Source organism: Parambassis ranga, chromosome 1, assembly GCF_900634625.1.
Source record: "Parambassis ranga chromosome 1, fParRan2.1, whole genome shotgun sequence".
In the NCBI taxonomy this organism is placed as follows: Eukaryota; Metazoa; Chordata; class Actinopteri; family Ambassidae; genus Parambassis; species Parambassis ranga.
The window spans coordinates 2,899,034-2,917,977 of record NC_041022.1 but is presented as its reverse complement, the minus strand read 5'-3'; the positions used below and the strand labels follow the sequence as shown (position 1 = coordinate 2,917,977).

General features: G+C 46.6%; 2 protein-coding genes across 3 annotated transcripts in view; one reads left to right on the top strand and one right to left on the bottom strand.

The window, feature by feature from the left end:
* Positions 1 to 4,173: 4,173 nt before the first annotated feature.
* LOC114437263 (endonuclease V-like) overlaps positions 4,174 to 18,944 on the bottom strand; it is a 71,267-nt gene continuing 56,496 nt past the window's right edge. The window contains exons 9-12 of one of the 2 annotated variants that reach the window (XR_003670900.1): positions 17,300 to 17,448; positions 12,727 to 12,839; positions 5,700 to 5,838; positions 4,174 to 4,420 (exon numbers count right to left, since the gene is read on the bottom strand). The gene's annotated coding sequence lies outside the window, so the exon portion shown is untranslated. Of the gene's footprint in view, positions 4,421 to 5,699; positions 5,839 to 10,254; positions 10,411 to 10,563; positions 10,751 to 12,726; positions 12,840 to 17,299; positions 17,449 to 18,944 lie in introns of those variants that run through there. The other variant, XR_003670898.1, reaches the window with a different exon arrangement.
* LOC114437018 (neuronal pentraxin-1-like) lies at positions 8,696 to 12,441 on the top strand. Its single transcript, XM_028407422.1, has 5 exons — positions 8,696 to 9,199; positions 9,483 to 9,690; positions 10,099 to 10,340; positions 10,586 to 10,765; positions 11,212 to 12,441. The coding sequence occupies exons 1-5, from the start codon at positions 8,768 to 8,770 to the stop codon at positions 11,431 to 11,433; spliced, it is 1,284 nt and encodes a 427-aa protein (XP_028263223.1). The 5' UTR covers positions 8,696 to 8,767; the 3' UTR covers positions 11,434 to 12,441.

Below are 18,944 nucleotides of genomic sequence, written 5' to 3'. Positions count from 1 at the left end.
GGTGAAGTCAGCAAAAGAAGGCAACGATTGCTTGGAGGCTCGACCAGACGACTTTTTAGAAGCTTGGCCTGTGACAAAGGCCATAACTCCCTGAAACCTAGGCTGAGGCCTGTGGGTTAATTAGTGCTGTTTTCTCTGTTGTGAAGTTTGTTGAAGCTTCAGCAATATTGTAAACACAGCGATTTAAACTGCTTAATAACACCGAGCAAACAGCTTTGTCAATAATTAGCTGAGAGATGTATGAATTACGTCTGTGTTCGTGCAATTCACTGCAGCAGCTTGTACTGACAAGATAATCGATAGCCACTTACACAGGTGCCTATTCATTCATGACCGTATGCAGGCATCACGGAGCACCCTTCCTCCAGACATGTCTCCTTTCAGCCGTGATCAATGACTTCATGTGAGGCTACATGACACCCAGTCAGCTGAATGAATGTGGGCGTCTCCCTCCCAGCAAAATGAATGTGATACTCTCTGAGAGATTAGCTTCCACAGGACCAGCAGGATGGAGAGGGGGGGGGGGGATTATTTATTTTGATTGATGATGTCATCATCATTATTTCAGAATGAAAACAGAAACATGTTTATGCAGTGAATGGACGTAGTGACAGGCAGTGGCGGAGGAAGAGGAGCCTACAGGGGGTTGATTGACAGTGACCTCGAGTTTTGAAGCGATGTCTTCAATAATGGCGATGTCACTTTGCATTTGACGAAACAAGCAGTGAAAGGGTTTGTGGCACTTGAGGCTCGGCTCCAAGCGATTTTGAGGCCAGGGATGAAGCCGCATGTTCACACTCATTAACTGAACGAGCCCGCAGTATGAGCGAGGAGGAGGACCGGTCACCGCGGCGGCTGCTGAGAGGCGCAGGCGTTGTGGAGAGCCCGGTACAGTGCAGCAGACCACTTCAGCCGGCTGAGGTGGGGTTTGGTGTCAGCAAAGAGCAGAAAACTCTGAATCATCAGCAGAACAGGAGCTCTGTGAGCAGACAGACAGAAACAGGGAGAATGTCAAGTGGACCACATCAAACGCATCATCTGAGGCCGCCTCAGAGATTCAGACCAAAACGCACAAGAGGACAATACGACACACAAAAAGACGAACAGGAGCATATCAATGAAACGGATTATTACAGGATCCGGACCCTGAAGGTGTGATTCCAATGAAAAGCAGCAGCATCTGGAGCGCCCACTTTATTAGAGCTGAGAATTAATGAGAGTTTCTGGTTGTTAAGCAGCAGGACTGTGAGCTCAGACGGGCCCACAGCTGACAGCAGACAATCTGTAGAATTCATGTACAGTTCTCATTTCGTTGTTTATAGATAAACCGTGTGCTACGATGCTGATATCTCCGAGTGTTGCATCGACGTCATAAATAATTCAGAAGAATCTACCCACAGCAGATCTGTGTGGTGATAATGGACATACAGAAGAGGAAACACATCACTTCTCTCTGCAGCTGTGAACGGCAGATATCAAGAATCAGAACAGCCCCTTCTGACATCATAAGGGGAGAAGCAATATGATCTGAAAGTTGATATATCACATCCTCACACACGAGCGCCACATGAGTGCATCAACGTACTATAAAAGCAACATGTGGTCACGTATCATGCTGAATGTTTGACATAAATAGGTTTGATTTACACATACACATGTATAAAGGCCACAAAATGTCTGATAATAATTACTCTGTGGAAGTTTGTCATCAGTCATGTCAGGGTTTAGTACAATGAGCGGTCGTGAAGCAAAGTCTTCATTTAACTGACAAATTTCAGCACAAGACCGTTCAAAAAACTGGGCGTAACATAGAGTTCATAACGAGGTGAATCCAAAAACAAGTCACAAAAGACATCCTATAATAGCCAAGAACCTGGGTAATCAAAGTACAAGGCAGAGGATGAGTTTACCACAACATGCAAAACAAGGTCTGTAGGCGAACGCTGGTGAGTTTTGACCATTGACAGTAAAAACTATGGACAGAGCTTCCGTGACGTCACCCGTTTCTGAAGAGCGGTTTTGAGGCTCGGTGGGAGGTTCCGGGACGTGATGACCGCCGCCATGTTGGCAGCGTCACATCAACTAAAACTCCGAATATGGACAAAGAGGGGGAGCACGAGCGGGGTTTAGGGGGGCGGGCGATCGTGGAAGCAGGAAACTCACGCTGTGATACGTCAACTGTCTGTCACTCAAGCGGTCTGAATACTGTTAAGTCTGAATACAATTGAAACAAGTGAGCTGTAAAAAAATTCACCCCTGTACAATCGACACTAGAAGACAACCTATCATCTGAGACCAGAGCGATTTTTTGTACCAGGCTGTAAACATATTCTTTTCTGCTGTGAAATCAGCCATTTTAACATGGGAGTCTATGGGAAATTACTCGCTTTTGGAGCCAACCCCCAGCTGTTGCGGCGTGAATTACAAGTTTTGACACTTCCGCATGGGCTTCAACTTTGAGCCCCAAAGGTTGCCGCTTGGTTTTGACGTGGAGCATGAGACGTACGAGAACCCAAAACAAACTGGCACCAAGTGAAGATAAGACACTAGATATACAGAGGGAGCAGGGAAGACAACGACACACAGGTGAGACACATTAGGGAGGAGCAGGTAATCACCAGGAGGAGGAGGAGGAGGAGGGAGCGCACGAGGAAGGGGAAGTTAAGACACCTGAAACGAGAGGCGTGTCAGTGATTTCAAAATAAAACAATGCAAAAACAGGAAATAACAAATAACAAAACTACAAAATAAAAGCCCCGGCTCAGGCAAGAATCCCATCAAACCATTAAACACATTTAACAGCTTGCAGGGCACATTCTTTCTGCTAAATGTATTTTCTTGGCATCATCTCAACACATTTGTTGTGCACTAGATTTATATGACCTTAAGAGGGCGCTACATACACAAATACTGTTGTTTTAATCACCTGGATATATCAGTTTCCTGGTGAAGTTGCACAGATCAACCTGACCAAGTATTTTTGTTGCCTTGAATGATGACTGACCGTGATCCAGGGTTACAGCAGTGAAGGTGCAGCCCTCTTACAGAAGGGGGCGTGGCTAGTAGCAGCTCATTTGGATTTAAAGGAACAGACCTTGAAAATGTTTGAGTTATGAGACGCTGTAGAGCTGAAACTTGTACTTGACTTATTGAATAGCAGCATAAAATGATGCCATTAATTTGAAAAGAATTCAATAACATGAACAGGAGCCACATTTCAGTCACCTCACAAATCAAGAAGGCTGAAGTGCTGATGACATTTCCTCCTCTTTCTTTTCCCCCTCTCTGTGCACGAGGTTCACTTCAGTCAAAATTTAATCTCCTTTTGGGAGAAATAACCTGGCACAAAGGAGGGCGGCCGCACAGAAAGTTGTATTTTACAAGGAGACGCTTTGGTCACTTGATGTAATTGAGAGGGGATGTGCAGAGAGCTCACTCTGCCTATTACTCACCTCCACTTCAGACCCTTCTGCTTTACAGGGTTTCATCTTCGCAGCGTTATTGAGTCCTAAAACACACCTGCTCCCACAGTGCCACGGCCGCGCTCTGCCACTAAATGCTAAGTGCTTCGACTTGTCTTTAAGACTGCAGGCTCGGGGGGGAACGGTTGCTCCATTATGGCGGTGTGTAAAATTTTAGAAGGCTTAATGTTTATATCTGTCAGAACGATGATGCTCCCGGAAATGGGTCAGATTTCAGAGGATGTGAGTTTTGGCCACATATTCTATAAACAGCCACATTTTAACAGGCAGACAGGAAATGACCTCGCAGTGTGGTATGATGATGTTTCACACAGACCAACTCTGTGGGAGGTTATGAGGCTGTTTGTAATCCCTTGTTAATATTTTGTTAATGGAAAATGTCATTTATTGCACCCAAAGGAAACATTTAAAAATCAAAACCACAGAATGTTTGTCTGTAAGGATGACGGTAAAATGTCTGCCAGCAGTCAGACTGAAAGCTCTCAGCATGAGAAGATCATCTAATCATTCTGCGTACAGCCCAGCACAACATTAAAAAGGGACTGATGAGTCCCATCTTCATGTTAGCAGCGTCCACCTGAGTCCACCTAACTTCTGTTTAATCCAAATACAGCCAAAGAGGCAAAGCCAGAGAGGAGCTGAAGTAGGCGGCCCGTCAGCCGAGATCAGACATATTTTTCATTTCCAGCTCTTATTATACAAATGTGGCATCATGTGAAGCGCTTATGGAGGACGAAACTCAGACTCAGAGACTGAAGGCGTGCAGAGGGAACTACAAAGAGAGGAGTCTGTGCCGCCCCCAGCTTTTACCTTGCTAATCGGATGGACTGATCTCACCAGGCCTCCTGTTAGTCTGCTTGTGTCCAAAGAAGCTGGTGGTCAGGATGGTCTGCTACCTTTGGGCACCACTGCTCTTTTCATCTGTGTCCTCTTCCTGGCTGTAAGATGGAATCATCACACGTAGCATGTTATCGTCCAGTGAACAGGGTTTGATTTCCTGTTTTATAGGTCTCAGGAACAAAAACTACTTGGTTAGGTTTAGGGGTCAGGGTTACTATGGTAACCTTTAACTGTACTGTCTGAAAGGGACTGAATCCCAGGGTCTCATGGGGACTATTCCACTAAAGCATTCCTTTTAGTTCTGTTGGACTGCAGTTAATGCTGACAACTGATGGCAGGTGAAGCAGCATGGTGCCAAATTTCAGGGGTTGGGACTAGATTTGTGCTTATGGATCTATCCTAGCCTTCACAAGTTGCCTAACTCATATTGGTGGCAGGTTTTTGTCTCTGTGTCGAGCTTTGTTTGCTTGTTTTTCCTTAAACCTGGTGATAACACTGAGGGGATCGTTGGAGTTTGAGCTGATAAATGCACATTAGAGAGGAGTTAGCGGAGGTGATTTTATTGATCTGCTGACAGGTAGAGCTATGGAAGGTAGATTTAATAATTCCTTTTATTAGCACCAAACATGTTCAGCAGACTTTGTTCATTGGTTGGTGGGATCTGATTGGTCGACAGTTTCCCACATGGTTCCATGTGAAGCTCTAAGCTGGTTTAAAGCTTGTGTGCTAGCATTGTTGATAATGCTAACAAGGGACAAACACACTACGTCGTTCTTTGTTGTGTTCTTTGGTTTTTTGCCCAAACTGTTCAGCCATTTGTCCAATAAATACCTCATGCACGTGCTTTGAAGGACAAAGCCATCCAGAGAGCTCTGAATCACACAAGCAACACTCTCCCCTCCACTCATCAGCTCCGTGGCTCTGATGTTGAACACTAACACCCCTCCTCCTCTTTCGGACACATCCTGGCCCCGGACTTGTCGCTGTGAAGGCCTAATGTGCAAAGTGTTGTTTCTGGAGGACGTCCAACGAGGCCAACGCAGGCAGCTTGATGAACAGTGCTGTCGTAGCAAAAGAGTTAATGTGCAGGCTTTGGAGAATTATGATGAGATTAGCTTAGCGCCCGCTGGAACGCATAATGCCAGCGGTATTTGTTTATGTCACTGTGGGTTTTAATGAGAGGGGAATAAGTTACTGAGTGACTCTGGCTGGACTTCAATAAAACAGCCCGAGAAGTTATGAGGAATTGATTATGGTTGAAGGTGAAGGCCGAGTCGCTCAGTCCTGTGAGTCATATGCATGCAGGCACACTGAAGGAAGTAATGCCTCTACAGATGAGGCTGTTCATAATGTTTGTGTGTGTGTGAAATTACTCACACTCGCACACCTTCATCCCATTGGACGGCCTGCCTCCTGACTCATCTCCCTCTCTGCGGGGTGGTTCGAATGGAGACGTCACTGCTGCGCCGCCACATCTGGAAGCACATCTTGATTCTGACGTGTGCACAGAGTGAAGCTGGAAAGAGCAAAAACAAAGGAGGGGAGGGGGGCTGTGAAATGAGATTAAGATCAAAACGTGGCGACAACCTGAAGATATCAGACAGAGCTGAGGGCACGGACAGGCAGCCCCGGCCCTCACTGCAACCCCCCTCTGCTCTTTATCCGTTTGTTTGTGCTGCTCAGTTTTACAGTCTCTCTCTCTCTCTCTCTCTCACACACACACACACATCTCCCTGCTATTGCAGATGCTGGATAAATAAGCAAGCAGTTTGCTGCCAGTGTGTGAAATGGTTCTTATCTATCTCTGCCATTAGAGAGTGGGTTCTATTATAAAGCTTTGCATTATTCAGTGAGCCTAAGAGACTGATCATTATGGATTTCAGCCCTTTTCCACACCGGGCCCCTGGAGTCCGGCTCAGCCTGCTGGCTGCTGCATTCATACATCTGACCTTGTGCTGTGTGAACATGCTGGGAGCAGGAGGAACAGGTCAACACTGAAGTCATTCCTCACCAAAGAATCAACAACACACAAAACACATCCCATCCCAGCAGCCTCACACCGATGGAAGGAAGGACAGTGAGCTTTATGTCTCCAGACACATGCCTCACAGTGACCCGCACCTTCTTCATTTGTCTTGTGGCACCAGGCACATGGTGAGAATGAGAGGAAACATGGCTGAGCATACGCTGCTGCAGCACTCTCTCTCTGTTTTAATGTGTGAGATATGGGATGAATGTTGAGCAGATACAGTAGGAGGCGAGCCCTCACTGTAACCTCACTGTACGGAGCCCCCCCCCCCACCCACCCCAAGTGACCACCCTGAGCTCAACCCTTTAAGAACTGCTCACTGGCTGCGTAATGAAGCCGTACTTGTTGCAGAAGCTCTGACTACCAGCTGTGATGGCAGGTGTTTAGTGTGCATGTGCTGACGTAAGGAGAATTTGTTACATGCCTGTCCTGCGACCCAGCAATTAGACTCTGCCATTAACCATTTGTTATATGCCCGTTTCTCGCCTTCAGCGTGGCACCTTGCTGATTACAACGCGTAGGATCGATAATTAAACAAATTAAGGCGGACGGCTGGGTCAATTTTCATCCCACCTCAGCCAGCGGCAGCGCGGCGGCGTCACGCACGAGAGTGTGAAACTGAAGGAAAAAGGAAAAAGGAAAAAGGAGAGGCAACATGTGTGAAGCGCGCGTTTGTTTGAAGGCACCGTTTTTACGCAGCGCTGTGCCACGTGAATGCGGCAGAGAGAGAGAGAGAGAGAGAGAGGGGGGGGGGGGGGGGGGTCATTTGTCTATCTGTGACTTTTATATAAAGATTCCACGCGGCGCGGCACTGATGGCTGTGGATATGACCTGAAGTTACAGGAGCGCGCAGCAGGATGAGCCGGGCGTTCACGCGTCAGACGGATCCTGCAGTCAGGGATTCAGGGAGGGGGGGGTTCACACTCTTTAATATCACCATTTCAAGATTAGACTGGATTGGAATAATGTATTTTGTGCAAATCATGGAGCTGCTCTGGTCCATGTTTAATCAAAATGAAATGCGTAATTTGACACCCAAAGGCAGAAACCCCCGAAACAGCCAGTGCGCGTAACGCTTATGTTATTTTCTGCTATTAAACTGCTTAATTTAAGCAGATCAAATATTTCATAAAGATAAGCCCTCATTATTCTGGTCCTTTAGGGGGACCATAGGTCCTGAGATGCGTAATTTTGGAGATGATTAGCTCCTCTCAGCCACCCTGCATCCATCACTCCTGGTTTGTTATCCTGTTATCTCTTCCCCTCGCTGCGTATGTATTAATGTCAGAGCCGCGGGTGCTTACATAACAGTCTGTTTAATTATCTAGAAACATTTGACTTTTTTCCCTTGTAGCGCCTCCGCTCCTGTAGCGGTGAGGTTTAACCTGACCCCCCCCCCCCCCCCCTCCCAGTCAGGCTGCGCGCACACACACACACCGTTAGAGCGTCTTTTTAGGAAACGTGAGCAGCCTGTTGTAGCGTAATCTCACTGACAAGCAAACACTGTAAACCCACAAATTTATACGCGAGGATGTTACGGTACGGCGTGTGTGAGCGCGCGTGCCAGAGGGAGAGGAGAGAGAGAGAGAGAGAGCGAGAGAGAGGGAGGGAGGTTGTGCCGGGGACTCTGACCGTGGGACAGACTCCTCTGATGGATGGGCTTCCACTTAAGGTGGACCGATCATTTTTACGCACGAAGTCCAGTGCAGAAAAAACCCTTTCAGGCAGGAATACTGTACTTTTTACTCCTTTACTGTAACAGTTTAACAACTATCTACTTAAGTCGATCATTATTTTCACTTATAAGTGATCAGCTTCTGAAATATTATGTATTATAAAACAACACATGTCAAATTCTTCATTCTTCATTTTGTGTTAAAGACATTTTAATAAAATATCGATATAAGTTCTGACTGCATGCTTCTAGCTACATTTTAAGCAAAACAGTTTATTTTCTGCAAATTAAAGAGTCTTTCATGATTTTATGAAGAATGTTCCACCTTTAACAAGCCCATCATGCAGGGCTTTTGTTTAATACTATGTAATAAAATATAAATCATAAAATGTCAAAGGGGCTTTTGGATTATTTGTCCACCGGTGTTTGAGTCATGTGAAGGATGGAAAATCTCCATCTCCATCCATTTCTGCTTCCACGCGCCTCATGTACTACACACTCGCTCTGTGCCCACTGTGGCAACCCGCGCGTACGACCTTAAATAAGGGGCTGGACTCTGTGGGTACGGCAGAACCCGCTGCCTCCCCTCAGTGATGCGGTGAATCTGCGCTGCGCCGTGTCCGCTATATAAACTGCGCACAGCAGCCGGAGCCTCACAGCTTCAGTGGACAGCTCCGTGGTGCTGAAATCTCAGAGACTCCACGCACACGCGCGCGCACACACACGGACACACACACACACATGACTAGAGCCATGGAGGGATTGTCGTGGAAACTTTTTCTACTTTCTTGCCTGGTTGTTGTGGAGAGCTCCGCGCAAGACTTCGGACAGACGCAGTTTATTTGCACTTCGGTGCCAAAGGATATGGACCTGTGCACCGCCACCATGCAGAACAGCGGGCCGGCGGAAGACCTGAAGACCACCATCATACAGCTGCGGGAGACCGTGCTGCAGCAAAAGGAGACCATTGTTAACCAAAAGGAGACAATCAGGGAACTAACGTCCAAGTTGAGCCGGTGCGAGAGTCAGAGCCTCCCGGCGGCGGCGGGACCCGGTGGAAGGCGACCTGGGTCCAAGAACACGATGGGGGATGTATCTCGGGGCACCACGGAAACTCTGGCGCAGCTGGGACAGACTTTACAGACGCTCAAGCAGAGACTAGAGAGTCTAGAGGTAGGCGAGCAGAGGAGTGCGCAAAGTGAATTATATTAGACCCCTGTCTGATTAGAAGGAGGGATAAGACTCAGAGAGGTCCTGTGGTGTTGTGGGTCTGTGAGGGCTCTGCCTGTGTTTGTTTGGGTTTCTCTGACAGCCGGAGAGAAGCATCATGTAGCGTAAAAGCCGCAGAAACAGGCAGAATAAGGCAGATAAAATGTTGTAGTGAGTTTAGGGACACGCAGTCCTCCATGTCCCCCTTTAATAACCCGCTGTGTCTGTCTCACTCTGTCCGATGCAGCAATACAGCCGAGGGAACGGCACGGCGCAAGCCAACAGCCTGAAAGATCTGCTGCAAAACAAGATAGACGACATGGAGAAGCACGTCCTGTCCCGGGTCAACACGTTAGAGGAGACCAAGCCGGGAGCCAGGAACGACACCGAGCAGCGGAACAGAGTGGAGTCCACGCTCACCTCCCTGCACCACCGCATCACAGACCTGGAGAAAGGTGCGTTTGGATTTCAGGGCGCACGAGATTCTTGGACCGTGTTTCCGTTTTAAAGCGAACACACAATGCTGCAGCACATCAGGCTGCGCACTGATATGATGAGGGGAGGAGAGCGGGAGCTGCAATGCTTTGCATAACTCAAGACCTGGTAGCAGGTTTCTGAGTCAGGGCTGTTTGGAAAAAAGGAGGGATTGTATGAAACTTTGCAGGGTGCGCCTCTCACAGGAGCAAATATCAAAACATTTCCAAACGTGCGTAAGAGGTGTGAGTGGCAGAGGGGGGAGACAGAACCATCTGACAGAGGAGAAGTTCTGATTTGATTTATTTCGGTGTTTATGAAAGTCTCATCCTCTTTTCTCACTAAAAGAATGAATTAAATGATAAACCTGACTTTAATCTGACCCACAGGTAAAGACAGCAGACCCACAGACAAGTTCCAGCTCACATTCCCTCTGAGAACCAACTACATGTACGCCAAAGCCAAGAGGAGCCTTCCTGAGATGTACTCCTTCAGCGTGTGTCTGTGGATCAAGTCCAGCGCCTCGCCCGGCATGGGGACGCCCTTCTCCTACGCAGTGCCAGGTCAGGCCAACGAGCTGGTCCTGATGGAGTCGGCGAACAACCCCATGGAGATCCTCATCAATGACAAGGTACAGAGAGTCACGGAGCTCACCGAAGAGTTACAGCTGTAGTCAGAGGAAGCTGAGATCTGTGCTAAATCTGGAAACAGAGCAAAAGTAGGTGCTAAGGCGAGCAGCCTTTTTTTTATAGAAGAAGAGATGTGTGATAGTGAGGGGGTGATTCAGCAGGAAGGAGGGAAGCTGTGGCTTCGGGGCGGGGAGTGACTGTGAGATTCTTCACAGAAACACTCACCAGGTGCTTTTGTGCGCTGCAGGTGGCGAATCTGCCATTCCTCATCAATGACGGGAAGTGGCATCACCTCTGCATCACGTGGACCACACGTGACGGGATGTGGGAGGCCTTCCAGGATGGAGTGTCGCGGGGCAGCGGGGAGAATCTGGCGCCGTACCACCCCATCAAACCAGAGGGTGTGCTGGTCCTGGGACAAGAGCAGGTAGGAAGAACATTCATTCACGGCAGTGTGTGTGTGAGAGGCAGGGCCGGCCCAAGGCATATGCAAAATATGTGGTCGCTTAGGGCCCCCCAGGAGCACCAAAAGTCCATGATAAAATATTTTATTTAAAATTTATTTAAAAAATAACATTGATTAATAGAAACAAGATGATATTACACATTCAGTAGCGTGTATTACACACAGTGCAGCCTATAGGATGATTAAGCATCTGATGCTGAGGTGGTGGTATGAAATTTTGCTTAGGGCCCCATAAATGCTTGGGCCGGCCCTGGTGAGAGGTGAGAGGGAGACGTTAGTGAGGCTCCACAGTCTGCTGGTTTGATGGATTTGATCTCACTTCCTTGCATTTGTGGTTTTCTTGTGATGCCACTGAGGCTGTGACAGCAGCTAACCCTTCTTGTCTCGCCCCCCACCCTCCACCACAGGACACACTGGGAGGAAGCTTTGATGCGACACAAGCCTTCGTCGGTGAGATGGCAAACCTAAATATCTGGAACAGGAAACTTTCCATCGGCGAGATCTACAACTTGGCAACCTGCAACAGCAAAGCGCCGGCGGGCAACGTGTTCTCCTGGACTGAGAGCAACATTGAAATTTTTGGCGGAGCCACCAAATGGACCTTCGAGCCGTGTCGTTCACTCAACTGAACTGCCACCGTCCCAGGAGAGGCCTCTCTGTATTTCTGAGCTTTTGTCGTTCTTGTCTTCATTTTGACGTTCGTTAGAGACTATCTGAGTTATTGGTAAGCTTAAATCTGGGATTTCTATCATTCTTAGGTAATTATGTGCAAAGCAACACCGTTCATCTCGAGGAGAAAAGAAAAAAAAAAAACATCCGGGACCCCTCAGTGAGAGAGTTGGTATCTGTTGCTCTTTTTTTTTTCTTTGGTGGATGTTCAGTTGAGCTTTTTTTCTTTTTTGGCTTATTTCATCTTGGACAGGCAGCTGGCAATCTGCGCCTTATGTTTGGACAATTCACATCCAAGAGAGGAATTACATAACTGCTTTCACCCCACACCCCCCACACCCCTCCCCCCTTCCCACAAACACACACCTCTTCCTCTTCCTCCTCCTCCTCCTCCTCTTTTCTTCCTTCTGGAGAGCGGGAGATTACGCTGTCCGTCCAATTCTTGTCAGTGTTTGGCGCTGTGAAAGTGATGTCTGATGCGGTACAGCTCGCCATAAAGCACCCCACCCCCACTTTACCCCACCCTGTCCGGAACTTGCACTGTGACTGGTGAAGAGGAATGCCAGGAGATGAGGGTACGCTGAAGGACACTGCAAAGTCAGACTGTGGTACAAGTCGATCTGTAGTCATCGTTCGCTTCAAGTGTTTCTGTAAGAATGTTGTTAACTTGCCAACATTGCTACGAAGCCTGGGTGCCTTGGGCTGGTTCAGATATTCAGCACATTCAGTATGTTTTCAGTTGCAACCTCAGTGTTTACTGGTTTCTGTTCTTTTTTTCCGAGCTGGGTTGAGTTCCTGGTTCCTCTGGTAAATGTACTTTAATTACAGTTTGTTCTCTGACATGACGTGTTTTGGCAGGTGTTTGTACTACTCTGTATTAGGAATGTTACAGTATCTGTATAGTAACAGCATGAATGACAGAGTGCTGTGAAAGCATTGTTGAAATCTGCTTTACTATCTTCTCTGGGTCTGGGTTTTTTACTGTATTGTTATATGCTCCAAGCATGGCAAAACTGAGAGATGAAGAATTTAATTTTTGTAATAAAATTGTGATACTTAACGTCACGGTGCATTCCTGCTTTTATGTGCGCGGATAGAAGAGGACGAGCTGCAGTGAAGGTCACGCAGAGAGAACAGAGTGTGTGTCTGTGTGTGTGTGTGTCTGTGTGTGTGTGTGTGTGTGTGTGTGTGTGTGTGTGTGTGTGTGTGTGTGTGTGTGCGGAGGCTCTTCTTCAGCGTCAGAGGAAACACACCTGCTGCTTTGTTAGATGCCGTGGCTTCACTACAGCAGAAAAAGTGCCCAGTCACATCAGCCTACAGCTCTCCACATGTCTCCTAATTACACACTCAGAAGTCGAAGCACTTTCTGGAAACCATCAAAGAAGAAAACAAGAATTAATTATGAGTTTTACAAAACATAAATAAACAGTTGTTACCAAAAGTGGAAAAATCATCCAGAAGTTTTAGAACTAGCTGTGCTGCAGAGAGCTGAATACTTTCTTTATATAAACACTATTTTTTGAGGACTTAAACATCAGAAATACACTGTTGCTCATGAGAGAAGGTAAAACTTTACGGGTAACAGTGTGTCAGGATTCTATTTTCAGACTGAACCAAATGTTGCACATGATGCATTCAAGGACACATCAAAAATCATATCAAAATCTGATGATCCTTGATTTTTAATTGTAAATTATTTTATTTATTATGTTTTTGAAAAACATGTTTCACTCATGTTACCATTAGGTAAAGTTATACTTAACTCTTAAAACCCCAACAGAGTACAGTCTGGTTATTTCCATAGTTTCTGTATGTGATGCAGAAGAATAAAGATGGATGAACTATTGATGACATCACGTATAAGGTCACTATGCTGCCATCTTGCGCCACATGTGAGCAGAGGTGGCCCAAGTGTGGAGCTGAGTGTGACAGGTAAGCATCAGCAGTTTGCCTTTAACATTTAGCTTTATTATAATAATAAAAGTGATATATAAAAATTCTGGTTCAACTGATACTGTCTCATCTGAAAGCACATCAGCACTGACTTGCATTCTTCTTCTTCAGTTTTCAGCAGATATATTCTTTTGCAGTGATCACATTGTGTTGTATTAAATGAATGGCCACCTCATGAATAATTCACGGCGCCTTCAGTCGTGCTGTAGGTCCTCTCGGGTGTTTCGGCTTGATAAATTTGTCTTTAACTTGACCTTGACGTGGATTTTCTTCAGCCGACAGGGAAACTTAATCTCACATGACGCTCAGCTGACAGCAGCCAGGGTCAGGAGCCTACTATAAGAAGGCACTAATACAAAGAGCAGGTTTTTAAGAGCGGTGCAGAGGCACAGAGGGGAGGGGCACATCAGGCTGTTATATTTTTAGATGTGTTATTATTCCACCGACAGCAGGGCGGCCAAAAGACACCTGAAAATGTGAGTTCTGTGTCAGCGGCGAGGACGGATGAAGCCACATTTTGATGTCACCGCATACGACACCCTCCATTAACAGGTACACAATCACAATTAGGCTGCTAATACCCTGCAGCCCTAATGCTGCTAAGCCCTGACTGAACACATCGCTGCTGTGCATTTGGGCTTCACACTCTGCTTAGAGCGGACAGACGAAAACAGATCCTGAAGGAGGATCTTGCACCTTGGATGTGCAAAGATAAAACCACCTCTGGTATGATGATGATGATGATGAAACAGTCGGGATTACAGCCACCTCTGCTGGCACCAAAAGTCAATTGATTGCAGTGTAATGGTTCTATAAAGGCTCGACATAAGCAATAAACAGGCCACGTGAGTGAAGGATGCTGAGTGTGCAGCAACTTCCGAAGTCATTTTCTGCTTCTAAGGTTCAGCACGTTACATAATGTTTTGCTTGCAAAGCACATATTCTAGGGCACCTCCTCACCTGGCGATGTAAACAGATGCTGTGTGTTTACACTGGAGGTAAAGGAGAGGGTGCCCTACATCACATACAAACAGCCTCCGCCCGGCTGGCAGCTCTGTGGATCTTTGAAGGAGGGATGATTGATACGTTTTAAGCATTAAGGTATAAGGTGCAGCTCTCCGTACATGTGGAGGTCAGTTCACGTATTATGTAGAGATCACAACATCACCCCCCACAGGCTCATGGAGGCCCACGAGGACACCACTAGTGGAGGGTGTTTCTTCTGCAGAGAGTCTAGAAGACGGCCTGGAAGGACAGGAGACCACTAACAAGATCCATTGGGTGATCTAATAACACCAAACTCCAGCTGTCAGCTCACTGTGGGCCCAATGAGAAGCAGCCATTTTTGAGGTGGATCCTGAGAGCAGCAGGGTGTGCCCATGGATGAAACAGCCAGAGTCTCCAGATTAGTGAGGTCTGCTTCAAGCTGCTGGACCATGGGGACAATGGGTCACACTGTTACAGGGGAGGACTATGATGATCCAGAGCCGGCTCTAGCCAATTTGGTGCCCTAGGTGACATTATGGTCCCCCTCCAGCTGGGCTACCGCCTATATCAGCTATGCCAAGAGTCGTCTCTGAGGCCGCTATGGGAGGATATGAACAAGATTCCGACCACAAGTCCACCACCATCTAACACCTGGTCACCTGATCGGTCTCCTCAGACTGACACCTCTTTAACAACATAAAGATGAAGCTGTTATGATATCATTCCTCTAGAAGACCTTCACACATCAGCAGATAAGGAGCAGATTCTCTCCTTCATGAACAGACCAACCTCTGGAGTAAATCCTACAGGGGGCAGGTCTCACCAGTGAGCGCGTGGAGACACAGAATCCGGCCAAGACAATGTATGCTCGCTTTCACATGGTTGATGGTTTGTGAGCCAGATTCAATAACACAACGCAACCCCTGAACAACGATCTGTTCCACATGAATCTGAATGAAAATAAGTGCTTTACTCCAGCTCCTTTAATCCCACATGCAGATTTCTGTCAGAAGAGAGGAAGAGAGTGTCTTTAAAGACGAGGCCCCCAGAGGCGAGCCTCCTGAGACAGATAAGATTCATGGTGCTACGTCCTATCACTTCCTCTGCTGCGGTTGTTTTTTCTTTTGGAGAGATTGAGTGGATAAAGACGTGACACCTCTGCTGACATCTCATTAATTCATAAGCTGTCCCCTGTGGCAGAGCCAAGACAGGAATAATGCTTCAGAGCTGCAGCAATCGCTCTCGTTCACTTTGAGTTGACAAAGCAGCGCCGTGTAATGAGAGTTTTGGTTGTGGCGCACTCAACAAACAGAAGAATGTCTGCTGAGAATCGGCACGCGGTGAGGCCTGCAGAATCGCTGAGCTGCACCAACATCGAGCTCTAACCTTCAGAGGCAACAGAGATAGAGAGGCTCCTCCTCCTCCCACGGCGAGCGCTCCCAGAGACAGCGGGGAGGAAACTTGTGGCATTTACTGAGCAGCAGAAGCTTCCAGGAAGGATGCAGAGAGGATAATGAGGCTTCCTGTGCAGCCTGGGATCAAGGTGGATGTATGACTTTCTTTTTTTTTTTTTGCAGCATAGGTGTTCCTCCCTATCTATAGCCCCAATATCACACCCAGGTCTCATGGGCCTCACTGACCCACATCAGCAGCGGTCTCTGAACAAGACTTAGAAGACTGAGAACCAGTGAAAAGAGGAAGAGCTCCCATGAACAGCTATGATAGTCTGATCCTCCATGTGTATTTGTGCCATGAGTTTGCTCGATTTTCAGACTATACATGTACATAATATGGACAAAAGTCTGTGGACACACAGCTTGATCCCTGTCCAGTCCTCTAAGCATTTATAAAGTCCGATGAAGGGTGATGAGGTCAGGGGTCAGGTGGACTTAAGGTCAGGACAAAGCAGTTCTTCCACATCAAAGTGAGAAGATCATTTCTTGAAACGTTTTTCATACAGACAATCACACAAAGTGATCATCTACATCCTCATTGTCTGCTCTAATGTCCAGAAGCAGGAACATTCAGGGCATTCTCCTTTGGTTTGTCCAATAAATGTCAGAATACATTGATTGATGAATCAATCAATCAGTCAATAATGCAAACAATCCTCGGCTGCAGCATTAAGATTTACACTCACACACTGCACACAGTGTCCACTTACTTCTGGTTACATTACCCTCATGAACAGAGGTGAGGCGAGATGCTACTTATTAAAATATGATATATGACATGAAAGAATAAAAATAACAACAGTTAGAATAATAAAGACAGTTTGAGTGCAGACTGCAGTGACACAGAGAAAAAAAAATTCCAAACAATGTTTGAGTTAAATTTAAAAATGGATCTCAGGAAGATCATCAGGAGGTCGGTTCACGGTTACACTTTTCTCTCTTTGATCGAACTTCACGTCATCACACCCAGCTGATCGTGCACGGCCCCATTTTATGATCCTAAAGCAAATTTCTGAGTGAAAAATAAAAACTTCTCCGAGATTCTGTGAACTCGTCTGCATCCCAAACAACTCCGGACAGTCCCGACAGTTCAGGGCTGCCGTCTGAGACGGGGGGAACCTTTGAAGTGTGCATTTGATGTGAAACCCCTCTGAGCTCTCCACAGACGAGAGCGTCCGTCTGTGGAGCTGGAGCCTCTCAGGTGTTTCCTGACAGTTTGTGATGAGTTCATCTTCCAGTAACCGAACCTCAGCATGCTTTTGATGAAGAAGTTTCATAATTACAGCATTTCAAAGGCAAGAGAACTAAAATAAATGAATGAGTTGTAGTTGAGGAGGAGAGAAATGCCAGAGCAGCTTCGTATGAAACCCCTCCACACTTCAGGTCTGCTTTGATTTATTAATGCGCCTGGCCCTCACCTACTGCCACTTACCCCTCACTGAATCCTCCATGAAATATGTATGTCTGACGCACAACAACAGGATGTCAAAGAGGAAGTTGAGGGAACGCTGAAGAGGAGGAGCCGCCGTCATCAGGAGTCCCGATCTCATTTAAAAGGTCGACCCGTGTGAACGTCAGAACCTGTGAGGCAACATTCATCGGAGAAAGACACCAGAACCATCACTGACTTTTTCACATTCACAATAAATATGAATACATAAACCACGAATAGCTTCTGACTGAATCATCTTCACTGATTTAATAATAATAATTTAATAAGACCCATTTTAGAGATTTTTCAGTCTGACATAAGGGGTGGTAGGACCTGTGGGGACCATCCAGAAACTGAGCTGCATCAGAGACTCTGCTGCCATGAATTTCAGTCTGGACAGTTTTTGTTGGACTTTTGTCAATGTGAGCCTACAACAAAGCTATGTTTTAGTGGGCAGAGGCAGTGTAATGGTTCTATAAAGGCTCGACATAAGCAATAAACAGGCCACGTGAGTGAAGGATGCTGAGTGTGCAGCAACTTCCGAAGTCATTTTCTGCTTCTAAGGTTCAGCACGTTACATAATGTTTTGCTTGCAAAATGTTGCTCTTTTGTCAATGTGAGCCTACAACAAAGCTATGTTTTAGTGGGCAGAGGCAGAACTTTCTCTAGAACCCCCACCCCCAACAAACAGGCTTACAGTTCCCATTGCAGCCTCTGGGTAACCCCAACACTTCAGTCCTTAAAAACAGAGCATGTGTCCCTGATCTCATCTCTTTGTGTTCATAGGGGGAACCTGTTGCCATGGTAACTGAAAATGTCAACCGTGGAAGGGAAAAGGTTTTTCCTTGTAAAATGTGTTTAATGTTATGAATTCTTGGATCTTTATGTAACCCCTTAACCTGTTATTTAATGTCTAACCTTAACCAGCCCTAACCAAACTGAGAGGGAAACCAAACGTGGCGTCAGGGGGTCCAAACCACAACACCCTAAGTGAAGGTCCGCCGTGCTCGGTCTCTGTCCGTCCCAAACTGGCCTCCTAATGCAGACTTTTGTGACTGAGCATGCTGGTATATCAATGAAGATCATCCAATTCATTTTTCATTCAAAAGCTTGAAGCGGGCAACTGGACTCAGAGTTCCTTTCAGTTCCTTTTCCAGTGCTCATCCAAGCAGCTTCATCACTTCTGAGTCTGTTGGTAGGGGGTGCATGTTTGTATGTGGTTGGTGCCTCTGTGGGCGGATCTCTGTTGTAACCAGCGTTTACAGCTGGTTCCTGTGATGAGAAGTTTCTTTGAGATCTTTTTGTGCTCCCTCCCCTGTTGTAAGGCGTTCATCTCAATGTGACAACATGTCAGTAAAGTCATTCAGGTCATTTCTCATTCACAAGCTTGAAGAAGAGCCACGTAGGAGTTCCTTGAAGACGTTCTGGTGCTCCTCCAAGCAGCTTCCTCAGTTCTGACTCCCTGCATCCTGGTCCATGTAGGCAGTGCTGTGTGAGCATTGCAACTCATCCTCTGTTAATATATATTTAGAGCAGGACGGGGGAATGCTTCAGATTCTTATCTTCTTATACATCATGTTTTCAGTGTTGTTTTTGCTTTCTGTTTTCAGAGTTTAAACTGATGTGTTGAGAACAAGCAGATGAC

Coding starts and splice junctions, on each gene's coding strand:
- LOC114437018 (XM_028407422.1), top strand. CDS start 8,768: ATGACTAGAGCCATGGAGGGATTGTCGTGGAAACTTTTTCTACTTTCT. Junction 9,691..10,098: donor CATCACAGACCTGGAGAAAG/GTGCGTTTGGAT, acceptor TCTGACCCACAG/GTAAAGACAGCAGACCCACA. Junction 10,341..10,585: donor AGATCCTCATCAATGACAAG/GTACAGAGAGTC, acceptor TGTGCGCTGCAG/GTGGCGAATCTGCCATTCCT.